Source organism: Rattus norvegicus, chromosome X (assembly GCF_036323735.1).
Source record: "Rattus norvegicus strain BN/NHsdMcwi chromosome X, GRCr8, whole genome shotgun sequence".
In the NCBI taxonomy this organism is placed as follows: domain Eukaryota; kingdom Metazoa; phylum Chordata; class Mammalia; order Rodentia; family Muridae; genus Rattus; species Rattus norvegicus.
This window is the reverse complement of record NC_086039.1, coordinates 72,249,451-72,267,118: the sequence shown is the minus strand read 5'-3', so window position 1 is coordinate 72,267,118 and position 17,668 is coordinate 72,249,451. Positions and strand designations below refer to the sequence as shown.

The 17,668-nt window shown below is 41.2% G+C and overlaps 1 protein-coding gene and 1 pseudogene across 1 annotated transcript in view; one reads left to right on the top strand and one right to left on the bottom strand.

Annotated features, from left to right (window-relative positions):
• The window catches only part of 4930519F16Rikl (RIKEN cDNA 4930519F16 gene like), a 32,324-nt gene extending 18,707 nt beyond the window's left edge, over positions 1-13,617 (top strand). Inside the window, exons 3-5 of the mRNA XM_002730271.7 lie at positions 7,789-8,036; positions 9,130-9,269; positions 12,118-13,617. Of these exons, the coding sequence (XP_002730317.2) occupies positions 7,789-8,036; positions 9,130-9,269; positions 12,118-13,293 (1,564 nt within the window). The 3' untranslated portion in view covers positions 13,294-13,617. The remainder of the gene's footprint in view (positions 1-7,788; positions 8,037-9,129; positions 9,270-12,117) is intronic.
• LOC103690866 (60S ribosomal protein L18a pseudogene) lies at positions 5,759-6,373 on the bottom strand (annotated as a pseudogene).
• Positions 13,618-17,668: the final 4,051 nt, after the last annotated feature.

Here is a 17,668-nt window from a genome sequence, read left to right as displayed (position 1 = left end):
TCTATTGGGGAACTGAGTATTGATGTTGAGCGTTATCAGTAAGCAGTGTTTCTTGATTCCCGTTATTTTGTTGTTATGGCGTATGTTTTGCTCCCTTTTGATTTACTGTTCCGGGATTATTTATTCCTTGGGTTTTTTTTTCTTGGTGTGGTTAAGCTCTTCAGACTGAAGTTTTTCTTCTAGCACATTCTGTAGGGTTGTAGTTGTACACAGATATTACTCAAATTTGGCTTTATTATGGAATGCTTTTCTTTCTCCATCTATTATGATTGATGATTTTTCTGGGTACAGTAGTCTAGACTGAAGTCTGTGGTCTCTTAAAGTTTGTAGAACATTTTCAGACCCTTTTAGCTTTTAGATTAAGGAATTGAGTGCTATTCTAATGCGCCTACCTTTATAAGTTACTTGATCATTTTCCCTACCAGCTTTTAGTATTTTTTGTTTTTCTAGACATTTAGTGTTTTGATTATTATGTATCCTGTGCAGTTTCATTTCTATGTGGTGTGCTATATATTCGTCTTTTAAAACTTTTTATTGGTTCTTCGTGAACTTCACATCCCACACCTCAGTTCCATTCACCTCCTTCTCCCGCCTTCCATCCTTGCAACCTCCCCTCAAGAGAATCAAAAGAAACTCATTGTGGAAGCTGTAGCATGTCCCAGTGTGTCCCACAGTATACGCCTTTTGTCTTTGCATGCAAATGTTCATTGCAATGAGTCATGGGTCTGGTCCAAGGCCTCGGGCTTCTGCTGCCCTATCAATACAGGATCCTCACTGGGTCTCTTCTCAGATATCCTGTTGTTTTCCTGTGTCATGGAGATCCTGTCGTTTTGTTTTGTTTTGTTTTGTTTTTTGTTTGTTTGTTTGTTTGTTTTGGAGCTGGGGACCGAACCCAGGGCCTTGCGCTTCCTAGGCAAGTGCTCTACCACCAAGCTAAATCCCCACCCCGATCCTGTCGTTTTGAATCTGTTGAACCAACCCCTTTGTGCACTTTAGCAGTTCATCAATGGGGTAGATTTTGGGATGGTCCAATTCATAGTCACTGGATCTGGGTCGGAGAGAGGTATCTGGGCCAGCTCTCCCACATTCATACCCTAGGGTTGGCTCATCAACAACCTCCCACCCCCACTGCAGCAACTTGGGCCAGCTCTACCCTGTTGCCCAGGCAAAGTGCAGGGCCTGATCTCTAAGTATTGCAGCAGGTGAGGTACATGGCCAGTTCACCCACTCTCATGACTGTGAGGCAGTTCTCCCACCTGCCATAGGTGTTAAGGGACAATCTGCACCACCTCACAGCAGAAAAGTTGCAGGGCCAGCTCTCCCGAGCTCACACCTTTGGGTCCAGTTCACTTTCAGCCCTCATATCCAGGGCCAGCTCCACCGAGCTGCCCAGGCAAAATGCAGGGCCTGCTCTCTTGAGTGCTGCAGCAGGTGAGGGACAGGATCAGCTCTCCGGACCTTAGGGCCACCTCTCCAACCTGTTGTAGGTAGCAAGGGGTGAGGTGTGGGGAGGGCATCTCCCCCTTATCCACACTGCTGAAGGGCATGCAAGTTGCTGGGCCAGTGGTCCTATCCTTAGATCCTTGGAGCCAGCTCATTCACACCCTAATTTGCAACATCAGCTCTACTGTGGTGCCCAGATGAGGTACAGGACCTATTCTCCAGAATTCTGTGGCCATGGAGGAGCAGGGCCAGCTCTTCCCTGCTCATACCTTTGGGGATGGCTCAACTACATAATGTCCACATTCAATGCCAGCTCTACTTGCTCTCCAGGGGATGTGCAGGGCCTGTTCTCTCAACTGCTGAAGTAGGTGAGGGTCAGGGCCAGCTCTCCTGCTCTTATGACCATGGAGTCAGCTTGCATGCCTGCAATAGGTGACTAAGGGTGAGGGGGGCATCTCTCTGAACCCATGTCACTGAACTGTAGAATCCATGTCACTGAACTGCAGAAAAGTGGCAGGGCTTATTTTCCTGAGTACTGCAACTGGCCAGGGATGGGGGTCAGCTCTACTGATATTTTGTCCCCAGGGCTAGATCTTCCACAATGCCCAGGTGAGGATGAGGCTAATTCTATACAACCTTCAGATATCAACATATCCGCAGGTGACAGTGCAGGCCAGGGACATCCACCTGGCCTTTGGTGGTAACAGATGTCTGCTGCTACAGGGCATTCTTCCCTTATTGTTATTGAAGACCAGCTTTAGGCCGTGGTGGTCTGATAGCACGCATGGGATTATTTCTATCTTTCTGTACCTGTTGAGGCTTGTTTTATGACCAATTATATGGTCAGTTTTGGAGAAAGTACCATCAGGTGGTGAGAAGAATGTATATCCTTTTGTTTTAGGATAGAATGTTCTATAAATATCTGTTAAGTCCATTTGGCTCATGACTTCTCTTAGTCTGTCTATGTTTCTGTTTAATTTCTGTTTCCATGATCTGTCCATTGATGAGAGTGGGGTGTTGAAATCTCCTACTATTATTGTGTGAGGTGCAATGTGTGTTCTGAGCTTTAGTAAGGTTTCTTTTATGTATGTAGGTGCCCTTGTATTTGGGGCATAGATATTTAGGATTGAGAGTTCATCTTGGTGGATTTTTCCTTTGATGAATATGAAGTGTCCTTCCTTATCTTTTTTGATGACTTTTAGTTGGAAATTGATTTTATTTGATATTAGAATGGCTACTCCAGCTTGCTTCTTCTGACCATTTGCTTGGAAAGTTGTTTTCCAGCCTTTCACTCTGAGGTAGTGTCTGTCTTTGTCTCTGAGGTGTGTTTCCTGTAGGCAGCAGAATGCAGGGTCCTCATTGCGTATCCAGTTTGTTAATCTATGTCTTTTTATTGGGGAGTTGAGGCCATTGATATTGAGAGATATTAAGGAATAGTGATTATTTCTTCCTGTTATATTCATATTTGGATATGAGGTTATGTTTGTGTGCTTTTCTTCTCTTTGTTTTGTTGCCAAGATGATTAGTTTCTTGCTTCTTCTAGGGTATAGCTTGCCTCCTTATGTTGGGCTTTACCATTTATTATCCTTTGTAGTGCTGGATTTGTAGAAAGATATTGTGTAAATTTGGTTTTGTCATGGAATATCTTGGTTTCTCCATTTATGTTAATTGAGAGTTTTGCAGGATACAGTAACCTGGGCTGGCATTTGTGTTCTCTTAGGGTCTGTATAACATCTGTCCAGGATCTTCTGGCTTTCATAGTTTCTGGCGAAAAGTCTGGTGTTATTCTGATAGGTCTGCCTTTATATGTTACTTGACCTTTTTCCCTTACTGCTTTTAATATTCTTTCTTTGTTTTGTGCATTTGTTGTTTTGACTATTATGTGACCGGAGGTGTTTCTTTTCTGGTCCAATCTATTTGGAGTTCTGTAGGCTTCTTGTATGCCTATGGGTATCTCTTTTTTTAGGTTAGGGAAGTTTTCTTCTATGATTTTGTTGAAGATATTTACTGGTCCTTTGAGCTGGGAGTCTTCACTCTCTTCTATACCTATTATCCTTAGGTTTGATCTTCTCATTGAGTCCTGGATTTCCTGTATGTTTTTGACCAGTAGCTTTTTCCGCTTTACATTATCTTTGACAGTTGTGTTGATGATTTTTGTGGAATCTTCTGCTCCTGTGATTCTCTCTTCCATCTCTTCTATTCTGTTGGTAAAGCTCGTATCTACAGCTCCTTGTCTCTTCTTTTGGTTTTTCTATATCCAGGGTTGTTTCCGTGTGTTCTTTCTTGATTGCTTCTATTTCCATTTTTAATTCCTTCAACTGTTTGATTGTGTTTTCCTGGAATTCTTTCAGGGATTTTTGTGACTCCTCTCTATGGGCTTCTACTTGTTTATTTATGTTTTCCTGGAATTCTTTCAGGGATTTTTGCGATTCCTCTCTGTAGGCTTCTACTTGTTTATTAATATTTTCCTGTGTTTCTCTAAGGGATTTCTTCACGTCTTTCTTGAAGTCCTCCAGCATCATGATCAAATATGATTTTGAAACTATATCTTGCTTTTCTGGTGTGTTTGGATATTCCGTGTTTGCTTTGGTGGGAGAATTGGGCTCCGATGATGCCATGTAGTCTTGGTTTCTGTTGCTTGGGTTCCTGGGCTTGCCTCTCGCCATCAGATTATCTCTAGTGTTACTTAGTTCTGCTATTTCTGACAGTGGCTAGACTGTCCTATAAGCTCCTGTGTCATGAGTGCTGTCGACCTGTTTTCCTGTTTTCTTTCAGCCAGTTATGGGGACAGAGTGTTCTGCTTTTGGGCATGTAGTTTTTCCTATCTACAGGTCTTCAGCTGTTCCTGTGGGCCTGTGTCTTGATTTCACCAGGCAGGTCGCTTGCAGCAGAAAAGTTGGTCTTACCTGTGGTCCCGAGGCTCAAGTTTGCTCGTGGGGTGTTGCTTATGAGCTCTCCGCGGCGGTAGCCACCAGGAAGATCTGTGCCGCCGTTTCCGGGAGCTTCTGTGCACCAGGGTTCCAGATGGCGTTTGGTGTTTTCCTCTGGAATCAGTAATGTGTGCAGAGTGCAGTCTCTTCTGGTTTCCCAGGCGTGTCTGCCTCTCTTTAGGTTTAGCCCTCCCTCCCTCGGGATTTGGGTGCAGAGAACTGTTTATCCGTTCGGTCCCTTCAGGTTCCGGTGGTGTCTCAGACGCAGCGGATTTCCTGCTCCTGTGCCCTTATCCAAGGGAACCCAGAGGCCGTATACAGTTTCCTCTTGGGCCAGGTATGTGGGCAGGGGTGGGCAGTGTTGGTGGTCTCTTCCACTCTGCAGCCTCAGGAGTGCCCACCTGTCCAGGCGGTGAGGTCTCTCTCTCACGGGGTTTGGGAGCAGAGAGCTGCTGTGGGCAGGGATCCACAGGTTTGGGACTCCCGCTAAATACCGGAAGTGTCTGGTCCTAGAGGAATTTTGCCTCTGTGTGTTCTGAGTTCACCAGGCAGGTCGCTTGCAGCAGGACCTGTGGTCCCGAGGCTCAAGTTTGCTCGTGGGGTGTTGCTTATGAGCTTTCCGTGGCGGCCACAACCAGGAAGATCTGCTGATTTCCTAAGTTTTTCATTTCCAGTTTTATCTTAGTTTGGTTTTTCTTAGTGATTCTGTTTCTGCCGTCATGTCTTGAACTATTCTCATTAGTTTGTTCTACTGTTTATGTTTTCACAGACTTCATTAAGGGATTTATTAATAGTTTCTTTATGGTTCTTGAATATAGTCACAATTGCTATTTTGAAGAACTATTTTGTGATTCAGCTATATTGCATTTCTCACGGCTTATTTTAGTAGGGTTGTTGCTGTGTTCTGGTGGAAGCAAGCATATTTTCTTGGTTGTTAATGTTTGTGCTTTTGTGCTGATGTCTAGGCATCTGCTGTTGGGTTGATTGAGGTGATTATTTTGTTGCTATCTGGCCTTGTCTTTGTTAGTGGATGTTCTATTCCTTGGTTTCTGTTGTCTTATTTTTTCCTTCGTTTGTTTGTTTCTTTCTTTCTTTTTGACAGTCTAGAGTTTTTATTCAGTGGGTTTCTGAGTCTAGAAGAGAGTGTTGGGCATCTTGGTGGTGAAGTGTGGCTTGTGCTGCCACCATAATATATATGCAGTGAGGCAATGGGAATTTGTCTTCTTTCTTTCTTTCTTTCTTTCTTTCTTTCTTTCTTTCTTTCTTCCTTCCTTCCTTCCTTCCTTTCTTTCTTTCTTTCTTTCTTTCTTTCTTTCTTTCTTTCTTTCTTTCTTTCTTTCTTCCTTTTTGACAGTCTAGAGTTTTTATTCAGTGGGTCCCTGAGTCTAGAAGAGGGTGTTGGGCCTCTTGGTGGTGAAGCATGGCTTGTGCTGGCACCATAACATGCAATGCAGCAATGGGCATTTGATCATGGAGTCGTGGAATCTCCTTGACAGCCTCCCAGGGGCACCTGCCAGCTGCAATCTCTTCCACCTTCGTGATCTAGATGGAGTGCACGCAAGCATGGATTCAGGCTCTCATGTCATGGTAGCAATGTGTGCCTGTGCCAGCAGTGGTCCTGTCCTGGTACTCTCAGTACATGTTGTGTGTACCACTGAGGCAATTGTAGAGCAGCCAGATGCCAGAGGTCTTCATAGGCGGGACAGGGGTGACTTCTCAAACACCCACCTGCAGTACACATTCTCCTTGGATGATTTCTTCATCCTTTTCAGCTGTGACATGGAGTGCCAGGTGTGGGGCTGGGCGACCACATGGTTGGGTGCAAAGATGCACATTTGGTATAGTGGCAGTGCCTGGCATTTTGGGGTTGGCAAGAAGCACCCACACTCCCAAATTGTGTCTGACACCTTCATGGAGGTGTGTCCTTTTTCACTGCCACTCACAAAATGCCTCTTGTCCTTTCTTAATCTTAGTAAAAGTGTGGTAGCTGTGAGTTTCATGGTAGAGAGTGATTTTTCATGTCAATTGATGGTAGACAGGTGTAGAGGTGGGTTAAGAGGAAATGCTTAAAGGGGCTTCAGGAAAGAGCTAAAAGGATCTTGTTGGGCTGGAGAGATAGCTCAGAGGTTAAGAGCACTGGCTGTTCTTCCAGACATCCTGAGTTCAATTCCCAGCAACTACATGGTGGCTCACAACCATCTGTAATGGGATCTGATGCCCTCTTCTGGTGTGTCTGAAGACAGCTACAGTGTACTCACATACACAAAATAAAATTAAATCTTAAGAAAAGAAAGCAATTATTTTTTTTTAAAAAGGAATCTATCTAACTGAGAGTCAAGTTCCCTGGTAATTGCAGTGTGGTGGGAAGATGGGATTTTACAAGTCAGCTGCAGTAGGACAAATAATAATCTGAAGAAACAGGTGAATGTTCTAGGGGGACTATGGGTCTGAACTATGAGCTGGAATCTGCAGTCAATAAAGTTGAGGTAGGAGAAGAGACACTTGTAAGCAAGTTGTTACCAGGCGCAGAATGAGAATGGAGAGATCCTAATGGAGGGCATGAACATCAGAGTGAAACACTTATCTGAGTCCCTGCCAGTTTCAAGCCCTGCAGGCCCTGCATAGAAAATGTTTTGAGGTATGGTGGGGCGTTAACATAAAGGAATGAAGATGGGATACAAGGAAGGGATGGTGGAGAGGGACCATGGGAAGGAGGAAATCTATGTTCACAGCAAGGTTTGGTGGAGTCTCCAGGGAATAAAGATAGGACTGGAAGACAGGCCCCTGCAAGCATGTAGCTATAGGACTCAAGTAGCTATAAGATGGGAAAGATTTTAACAGAAAATAGGAAAAGAGTGAAAAGCATCTACCTGCATCCAATACCAGAGTGTTCACAGCAGGATCCGGGTAAAACGACTTTCTGTGTATCCGTGGCTGACAGAAGGCCAGGCTCAAAGCAAGTTCTGTGGAGTCCTCAGGTATTGAAGGTAGGATGGGAGGAGAGGCACATCAAAACAGTCTGTTACTGGGTTGGGGATAAGACTGGAGAGATTGTCCTGGAAGACAGAAAGGAGAGTAGAGAGTGCCTACCTGAGTCCTAGACTGTTGTGGACACTTGGGATCTGGGCTTATTTTTCAATTTGGAGAATGCTTCATCTGAAATGGAAATTTATGGAATTTATTAAGATCCAGGTATAAAAAGCAAGTTTTTGAGAATCAAATATTTGTTGTTGAAGCAGTGTAACTACAAAGGAACCGAAGGCCAATAGAAGGCCTTAGATAATAAATGAAGAACTGGGTTGTTTTATAACTTTGAATTTGACCTATGCTGTCAAAAATGCCTTTTATAAGATATTATATGGATGATTCTTTATTATCATCAATTAGATTATTGCACATCCTTCTCTTATCCTAGGAAACCGTTATACCTGGACATTTCAGGAGTAAATGACCCAGAAAGCATTCCACATGGCCAAAGAATCTGCCTCCACCCCAAGTTTAATCCCAAAGATGAAAATGATCCAGTGGAAGCAGATATTGGCTTGATCATTCTTGAAGAGCCTATTTACGGGGATGAAATACCACTATCTCAGTTCACTAATATATCCTTGAAGAGCTGTTCTAAGTGCCAATACAAAAGCTGTTATGTGTATGAATATCAGAGTAAGTAAAAGGAGTCAAGTTACATTATTTTGTGATATCGGCTTTAGGAATATTACTCATTTTCTAAAGAAATTCAATCTCTAAAGAGGGGAAAATAATCTAGAAAAAGTAGTGGAGGTCATTACTTATGTCCACATCACATCAATCCGTTAGATGATAAACTGAAGCATGAGAAAGGAAAGGGCTATGCCTGGATTTAAGTCTCAACTCTTGTTACAGAACTCTCTCTGTACCCAGGTATTTTAACTATTTCTTGTTGCTTTGATGAAAGATCTAACAGAGATGATTTAAGACAGGATAGATTTATTTTGGCTCATAGTTTCAGAAAGTTCCATATTTGGCTGCTTGTCTCTGTGTACTGAGAGAACACTATTGCAGTTGAAGTGTGTGGTAGAGACTGCTTTTCACTTCTTGGTGGTCAGGCAGTAGAGAGAAGGGAGGAGTATAGGAGAGAGCAAGAGTAAGATATTGGCACAAGAGTATGTCCCCAGTTAACTACTTCTTCAACTAGGGTACACTTTATACCTTTATATCTCAATACTGTCATATAATATCCATCAAATGATTAATTCATTGTTTTGTTCAGAGTGGTCATGAGCTAGATGTTTGGAAATGCTATAAGACATGTCCAGAGGTGAGCTTTACTTAGGTGCACCAAGGTGTTTCTTAATCCGATCAAATTTATAATCAAGACTAACCATCATGCCGGCTAGTAGTAGTGAATACCTTTAGTTTCAACACTCAGGAGGCAAAGGCAGGTGGAGCTATGTGAGTTCCAGGCAAGCAGGGTCTACAGAATAAGTTCAAATATAGCCAGAGCCACACACAGAGAAACCTTGTCTTGAAAAAAAAAAAAACCAAAACAACAGACTAAGCGTCACAACAGTAGTTCAAGGTGTGAATGGTTCAGAAAGTACAAGATAAGGAGATATATAAAGAGAGAAGAGAAAGGAAGGAGGAAAGAACAGGAAGGGATGAAAGGGAAAGAAGACTGTCTTGGGAAGATTCTGTGATTGAATTGAGAGTGGTGACAAACCAAAGTCTGTGATATAGTGCCTTCCATCTCAGCACCATCCTTTACATATGCCTTTAGGTAGCAAGAAGCTCGGAACCACCAGAGTAAAGAAGATAGATGTGCAGCTTCTAGATTTCTCAACATGCCACCACCAGCATTCCTATCTAGAGAAGACTGTGGGCTTGTGTATTCAGAGTCAACCACGGGAAGACTGCTGGGTAATCATATACCAGAATAATATTAAGAACAAGAAGGAAATGTAAAAATGTACAATTATATAAATAGCAATTAAATATTAGGTAACAGAATATAAGGAAGTTGGTGTCAGGAAAATATGTGAATCTGGGAAGTTTCATTGGATATTTGAGTGGCATAGAGTTTACACAAAGAAAGGCTTTAGAAACAAATGAGAAATACAAAAAAGAATCAGTGGACACAAATACATTTTATCTTTCTTTAAAAAATTATTAGAGCCTCTCTGTAGGTTATAATAAACACTGTACTCAACCTTAGCTGTGGGGAGATTTAGAAGACATAGATACAACTCATTCCACCTATTCATGTAGAAAAGCTGTAGAAATTAAGCCTTATGCAAGAAACATTTTAGGTACTTAAATATCTTGACAATTTGAAATCACACACACAAATTAATATTGAAAGACTTCAAGAAAAGCAGTAATTTGAACTGTGGAAATCCTGACTGAATTACTGTAGCATATGACCAGCCTTGAGTGCTAAGTCTTGAGAGATGAGAAACACTTAAGTAAACAAGAATGAATGGAACACCGTTCGAAACCCTGTTACAAGTTGAGATGAGGGAGTAACACTGTAGAGTTACTAACTATATAGTTAGTAGCTATGTGTCATAGAGGATCATCACCAGGCATGAGACAAATACCAGTACTGTTTCTGGAAACATATTAACCATGAGGACTCATGTTAGTTTCTAGAAACATACTGTTGCAAAAGGAATTTCAGCAAGCACTGGCTGTTTATTGGGTGAGATAGAAAAGAATCAGCTGAGATCATTCCTTAGAATGGCAGTCTAATGGTGGAGCTAAAGGTGCCAGAGTGGATACAGACATCAAAGGATTTACAGTAGTATGGAGGTGTTAGAAAAATCATTTGTGGTACCAGCACCCAAAGCTCACCCTCTTGTACAGAAGGCAAAGTGTAGTAACCCCATAGGACGAATAAGTACAGAAGATATCTGCACAGTATGAAATTGGCACTGAAGGAAGATTAATTTAAGATGTGTTGAAGTTAATGTTTCAACTACTATTTAAAGATAAGTAGCCATTTACCAAGTAGGATAAGAAGTATGAAATGATATGACGATGCTCAGGTAAAAAGGAAGCAGAGTAAGACAAGCCTGAGAAATGTAGAAATAGCTCGGTTTGAGGGGAAAAGTGCTGTTTAGATTACTTATGAACTAGGAGAGAAATAAGAGAGCAGTAATCTTGGGGCGGATTCTGCAGGTGTTATTACCTTATAACATGAACGTGCTGTATTAGTTAGAGAATGGGGAGACATGCAAAATTTTGACAAGAGAAATTATATGACAAAATTTATATTCTGTTCTATACTCATAGTTGGTCTGAAAATGCTCTAAAATGGAAGTCCTGTTGGTGAAATGTGAAACAACAATTTACAACTAACCTTATCTGAACTAGGGTAATGACAATGATGATAGGGCAGTTCATGTTCTCATAAGTTTATATATTTTTGAGAGGTGATCAATAATAAGTAAATAACAGAAGTGACATTAACTATTTTGAGTAAAATACACCAGGATAATAAACATAGAGCAGGGCTTATTATAACCTGGAACTCTGAAAGTATTGGACTCCAAAGACAGTGTTAGCCTAAAATACCTGCACTACAAGATAGAAGTAAGGGTTTTCATCTATATGACTCCACTCAATACAACTAGGCAATGAGAGGAGGCATTTTTAAAAAGAAATAATAAAAGTGTTTGAATGGAATTTTGGGAGAACTGATGAAGCAAGTCATTTGAATGTCAGAGCAGTACTACAAGTGTAGTGCATAGGAAAGGCCAATACTTAGATTTCGATGTGTAAATATGTCTGGAATATTGAAATAACAGAAAGGCAAGCTAGGTGGCTACAGTATCTTAGCCAGCAGCAGCAGTAGGTGGCATCAAGGTAGCAATAAACGTTTCTAAGGCCTTATAAGCTATTATGACAACTACTCTTCTAACATTTTTAAGACTTGAAAGCACTAATTGGAGAGTTTTTAAGCAGAAATCTGTATTTATTGATCATTCTTAGATTTCAAGAGGATAAATTTGGATGCTGTGTTAAGATCCTATGTGAGAAGGACAAGAAGTATGCCTTTTCATAAAGACACTATATTTCCTAACAACAATAAAAGCATCCCTAGATAGGAAAGTTATTTAATAACTAAAATGCATTTTGGGAAATTACAGTATCAGAATCATTGTTGAGAGACTGGTAACAGAATGTGGAGGAAAGAGAGGCACTAAGAATGATTTCAAGTTTTTTTTTTAATTTTCATTTTTTACTCACTGTACATCCTGATTACAGTCCCCCCCACCTCCCTTCATCCCAGCTCTACCCTTATAACTCCCTCCCCCATTGCCCCTTCCCTTCTCCTCAGAGAATGGGAGCCTCCCTTGAGTATCACTCCTCAAGTTATTATTTTTTTTAAGTTATTTTTTTTAAGTTGAACTTTTGTAGTGGTGCTGTGATTGTCACTAGGCAAATAAAGCAAAAGGAAGATTTCATAGGAAGATCAGTGGTTCTTTTAGGTTTTAACATTAAGTTTGATATAACTTTTAGAAATACAAGTTCAGTGCTGATAAAGTGGCTGATTGTAAGAGTTTGAAAATTTATAATTAGTACTGACACATTCTATATTCTCTTATCATATGTTTCAACTGTATATGCCCATGTCTTGCATTGGTAATTTTTGGGAGCTGTGTGATAATATTATTTGAATTTTCTCCTCTCCCTCACATAGTATAAAGATTGTTTACACAGTAGACTGTATAAGTGACATATATTTCTTGGTTTCCTCATTCAGATACAGCAAGCCAGTCCTGTTCTATGTCTCCTAAAGAACCACTGGGAACTAGTGGGCCTCATACATAGGACTTCAAAGATATGTCAAAATCCCACAGTCATCATTAGAACAACTCCTTACTTTACCTGGATAAAACGATTCATCAAGGCATCTAAGAAGCTACTGAATCCTACTTCCTCTTTACACTGTAGGACATTGTATGAAAATGAGCATGTTCCCCAAATCAGGCATAGCCATAATTATATCCCAACTCTGGTCTCCCAGAATTCCTCCTTGGGGGTTTTACAAAGAAACTTAAGTACTTCTCCACAAACCAAACATATCACCAATGTACCAAAAATCTTTAATTTTAGTGATGCAAATTATTTTGCTGATAGCCATAGATTGTTCCTTGATAAAAGCCAGACCCCACAAACTGTCAAGTCATTGCCTGTTGCTGTACTTCCAAAAAATTCTGGACAGAATTTAATTCAGTATCATGAGGATACCGCTCCACATAATACAAATAATTTAAGTAAATCTCCATTATCTCAGCTTATTTCTGACACAGCTATATCATATACTCCTCCTAAGACTGATGGTTTTAAACCCTGTGTTTCTGCAGCATATAATACTGGTGAGTCTTTTGATAAAATGATGGCAGATATAATTAAACAATCAAATCCATCAGAAGATGATGGAGTGGAGTCTGCGAATTTCCATGAGGGTAGTATGACAGAAAATACTACTGATTTAGATAAGCACAGGAATCTTTGGAGGATGATGTCAAATGGACCTCAGGATCAATATGCAACTAAGTCCAACTTACAACCAAATTTCTCTTTATCTGAAGGAGAGGAATCCTGGAGACTCTTTACTTCAGGTTCAGCTGCTAACAAAATAGACCTGCCCATGGAACCTCTATTACAAAATGATATGTATGATATGCCTCCTTTTGAAAGTGGGGTTCCCAAGCCAGGTGGTATAATTGAAATCTGGAATTCTCCTGAATACTATGCTCTAAGTTCTCAAGATCAACCAGTTACTGTTCCAGTAAGAGCTCAAGATCATCCTGTAAGTGATGCTAATAGAGTCCAGATTCTACCAATGGACAGCATAGGTATGCCCTTGACTCCTAAATTGGCTACCTATGAATCGATTAATCTTGAGGCTAAAAGCCCTCCATACCCAAATTAGCACAGTACAATGCCATCACAAGGCCAGTCTTCATTTATGGCCATGATGCAGCCTATAGTTGAAACTGAATTCCAACTAAAAGCTGAATCTGAGAGAGTTAGACACCTAGATTAATCTTAGCCTAAAGTATCTCTAAGGTGAAGTAGACATAGTAGGAATTCTTGTCTGTATCAAAGCTCACATATTACTGAGACAAATTACCTTTAGTCCCTTGGAACAACTTATGGCCTCATCTCATTTGAAATGCCGTTTGTTCTTATAGAATATTATGTACACACTTATCTCTTTTCAAAAAGTTAAAATAAAAACAAATTGAAAAGCAAATAGCTTTCCTGCTAATTAGATTTTGTTTTGTTCTGTATTTTGTATGTTTTAAGAGGATTCTTTTTACACATGGATCAATTTGATGTTTTTTTTGAAAGCTTTCATGTTGAAAATTATTTCAGGATAATTGAAGAATCACACAGTTTAAAACCACCACCAGGGGTGGGAAAGGTGGTTAAGCATTTAAGAGCACTGATGGCTCTTCCAGAGGTCCTGAGTTCAATTCCCAGCAATCACATGGTGGCTCACAACCATCTGTAATGGGATCTGTTGCCCTCTTCTGGCATGCAGGTGTACATGCAGATAGAGCACTTCACATACATAAAAAAATCATAAAAATTCATACAAAAAGTTAGTTGTGTTACATTTTTCCTAATTTGTAAAATTTTTGAAAAATTATAGCTCAACATCATAATCAGAATGTTTTTTTCCCCATCTTTTTTTTTCCATGTGGAAAGGTTTAATGAGAGAAGAAGAGTAGAAGAGGGGAGAAGTAAAGGCCAGCCATGAGCACGTGGAGGGAAGGGGGATGGGGAGCGGTGAGAGAAGGGACAAAGGAGAAGAGGGTAATAGAGCAGAGAAGAGAGAGAGCTTTTCCCATCTTTATTAAGTTGAGTATTTCTTATTTACATTTCGATTGTTATTCCCTTTCCCTGTTTCCAGGCCAACATACCCCTAGCCCCTCCCCCTCCCCTTCTATATGTGCTTCCCCTCCCCATCCTTCCCCCATTACCACCCTCCCCTCATCAATCATGTTCACTGGGGGTTCAGTCTTGGCAGGACCAAGGGCTTCCCCTTCCACTGGTGCTCTTACTAGGCTATTCATTGCTACCTATGAGGTTGGAGCCCAGGGTCAGTCCATGTATAGTCTTTGGGTAGTGGCTTAGTCCCTGGAAGCTCTGGTTGGTTGACATTGTTGTTCATATGGGGTCTCAAGCCCCTTCAAGCTCTTCCAGTTCTTTCTCTGATTCCTTCAACGGGGGTCCCGTTCTCAGTTCAGTGGTTTATTGATGGCATTCGCCTATGTATTTGCTGTATTCTGGCTGTGTCTCTCAGGAGAGATCTACATCCAGTTCCTGTCGGCCTGCACTTCTTTGCTTCATCCATCTTGTCTAATTGGTTGGCTGTATATGTATGGGCCACATGTGGGACAGGCTCTGAATGGGTGTTCCTTCTGTGTCTGTTTTAATCTTTGCCTCCCTATTCCCTGCCAAGGGTATTCTTGTTCCCCTTTTAAAGAAGGAGTGAAGCATCCGCATTTTGATCATCTGTCTTGAGTTTCATGTGTTCTGTGCATCTAGGGTAATTCAACCATTTGAGCTAATAGCCACTTATCAATGAGTGCATACCGTGTGTGTTTTTCTGTGATTGGGTTACCTCGCACAGGATGATATTTTCCAGTTCCCTCCATTTGCCTATGAATTTCATAAATTGTTTTTGATAGCTGAGTAATATTTCATTGTGTAGATGTACCACATTTTCTGTATCCATTCCTCTATTGAAGGGCATCTGGGTTCTTCCCAGCTTCTGGCTATTATAAATAAGGCTGCGATGAACATAGCGGAGCATGTGTCTTTTTTATATGTTGGGGTATCTTTTGGGTATATGCCCAAGAGTGCTATAGCTGGGTCCTCAGGTAGTTCAATGCCCAATTTTCTGAGGAACCTCCAGACTGCATAATCAGAATGTTAACATAGATACAACTCATCCATTTTATTTATAATTCTTATGTTTTATTTGTACTCATTTGCTCTGGTTGCTTGGCATTGTTGTTCATATGGGGTCTCGAGCCCCTTCAAGCTCTTCCAGTTCTTTCTCTGATTCCTTCAACGGGGGTCCTATAATCAGTTCAGTGGTTTGCTGCTGGCATTCGCCTATGTATTTGCTATATTCTGGCTGTGTCTCTCAGGAGAGATCTACATCCGGTTCCTGTCAGCCTGCACTTCTTTGCTTCATCCAACTTATATAATTGGGTGGCTGTATATGTATGGGCCACATGTGGGGCAGGCTCTGAATGGGTGTTCCTTCTGCCTCTGTTCTAAACTTTTCCTCCCTATCCCCTTCCGAGTGTATAAAAGTGCTTTGCCTTTTAAAGCAGGAGTGAAGCATCCGCTTTTGGTCATCCTTCTTGAGTTTCATTCTGGCAGATGGTCTGGCCTCTGATTGAGCAGAGGAGTAGAAAGAGAGGTGAAGATAAACAGGATGTCTACCTGCTTCCATGGAAGGAGCTGCTCTTGGATTAGCATGGAATGGCTACTGTTTTGGGGGGCTGGAATAAAGCACTGAATGGGAGGAAAGAGATTAGAAGAGGAGTATCTGTGGAATCTGCAGCAGATGGGTATGGGGGAGGGCAGGGAAATCTGCATCCGGTATTTTGCTGCAGAGCAGGGGTGGAGAGGTGGGGGGATGGGGTGGGGGAGGGTGGTGTTTGTTCCTGCCAAGGCTCAACCCCCCCAGTGTAGGGGAATGTCAGGGCGGGGAAGTGGAGAGGGGTGGGTGGGTGGGGGAACACTCTCATAGAAGAAGGGGGATGGGATGGGATAGGGGTTTATGGACAGGAATCGGGTAAAGGGGGTAACATTTGAAATATAAATAAAAAATATCGAATAAAAAAGAATTAAATTAACAGAAAGTTCCTAAACAGTGGCCCATAAATGATACCATCCATGAGGAAATTTTCAGCAGCTTAGGGTGCAATGAAAAAATAAAAATGAAGGTAAATGAAATAAATTTATTTTTGTTAAAAAAAAGACTGTTGGACTGGGTCTAGAAGAACAGGAGAGCTGATGGTCTACACTCAGCCTACTTGATTCCTTTGCAGGAGTTGAGATATGGAGCTTTTTTTTTTTTTAAAAGATTTATTTATTTATTTATTTTTTTTCGGAGCTGGGGACCGAACCCAGGGCCTTACGCTTCCTAGGTAAGCGCTCTACCACTGAGCTAAATCCCCAGCCCCCTTATTTATTTATTTTATGTGAGTACACTGTCACTGTCTTCAGAGACACCAGAAGAGAGAATTGGATCCATTACAGATGGTTGTGAGTCACCATGTGGTTGCTGGGAATTGAACTCAGGAACTCTGGAAGAGCAGTCGGTGCTCTTACCCATTGAGCCATCCCTCCAGCCCCGATATGGAGCTTTTAAATGATAATTTCAACAAAAAGATATGATGAAGTGCACTTAACAGCTGTAAAACATAGCTTTTTTCTTTTCACAGAAATGGAAAATTGATCCAAAAATTTATAGAGGATTGTAAAAACTTTGAACAGTCAAATATTGTGATAAAAATAAAGCTAGGGTATTTATACTTCTGGATTTTACTACTTACTATAAAATTACTACAATCAAGATAAAGTAACTTGCCCCCCCCCCCCCCCCCCACACACACACACACACTCACACACACAAATGTACCATATTAAATAGTTTAGGAAATCATGACACACATGGTAAGAGAGTCTAAATCACTTTCAGGAGTAGCTCAGAAGTGTTATTATGTGGCCATCTTGGAGTTCCTAATGTGTGATTCTGTCATGTTTTGGATCTCAAATGTGTCTCAGAGGTCCACTTGGTTCTGATCCAGTTTGTGTTACCTTGGAAAGTGTTGGAACTTTTTAGAGGTCAGACTCAGTGTAAGGAAATGAGGCCTTGGATATATGCAGTTGAAAGAGATATTGGGATCCCAATCTCTTTGGATCTTCCTCTTTGGTCCTTAGTTGCCAAATGGTGAATTCCTTTCCTCTACTTAATGAATATGTCACCATGATTTTACTGTGACCTCTGTGGGTCCAAAGCAATTGGAGCAGATGACTACAGAATGAACCTTATAAAACCATCAACCAAAATAAACCTTTCCTCCTCATAAGTTTTCTCAGAGTCAACGATAAGTTGACCAGGGAAACTCCCCTCACACATGAAATTCATCTTTATAGTTTTTCATTAACATTTTTTCATGCATTGGAGTTTTCCCTGCATGTATGTCTGTATGAAGGTGTCAGATCCCCTGGAACTGCAGTTACAGACAGTTGTAAGCTGCCATGTGGGTGCTTGG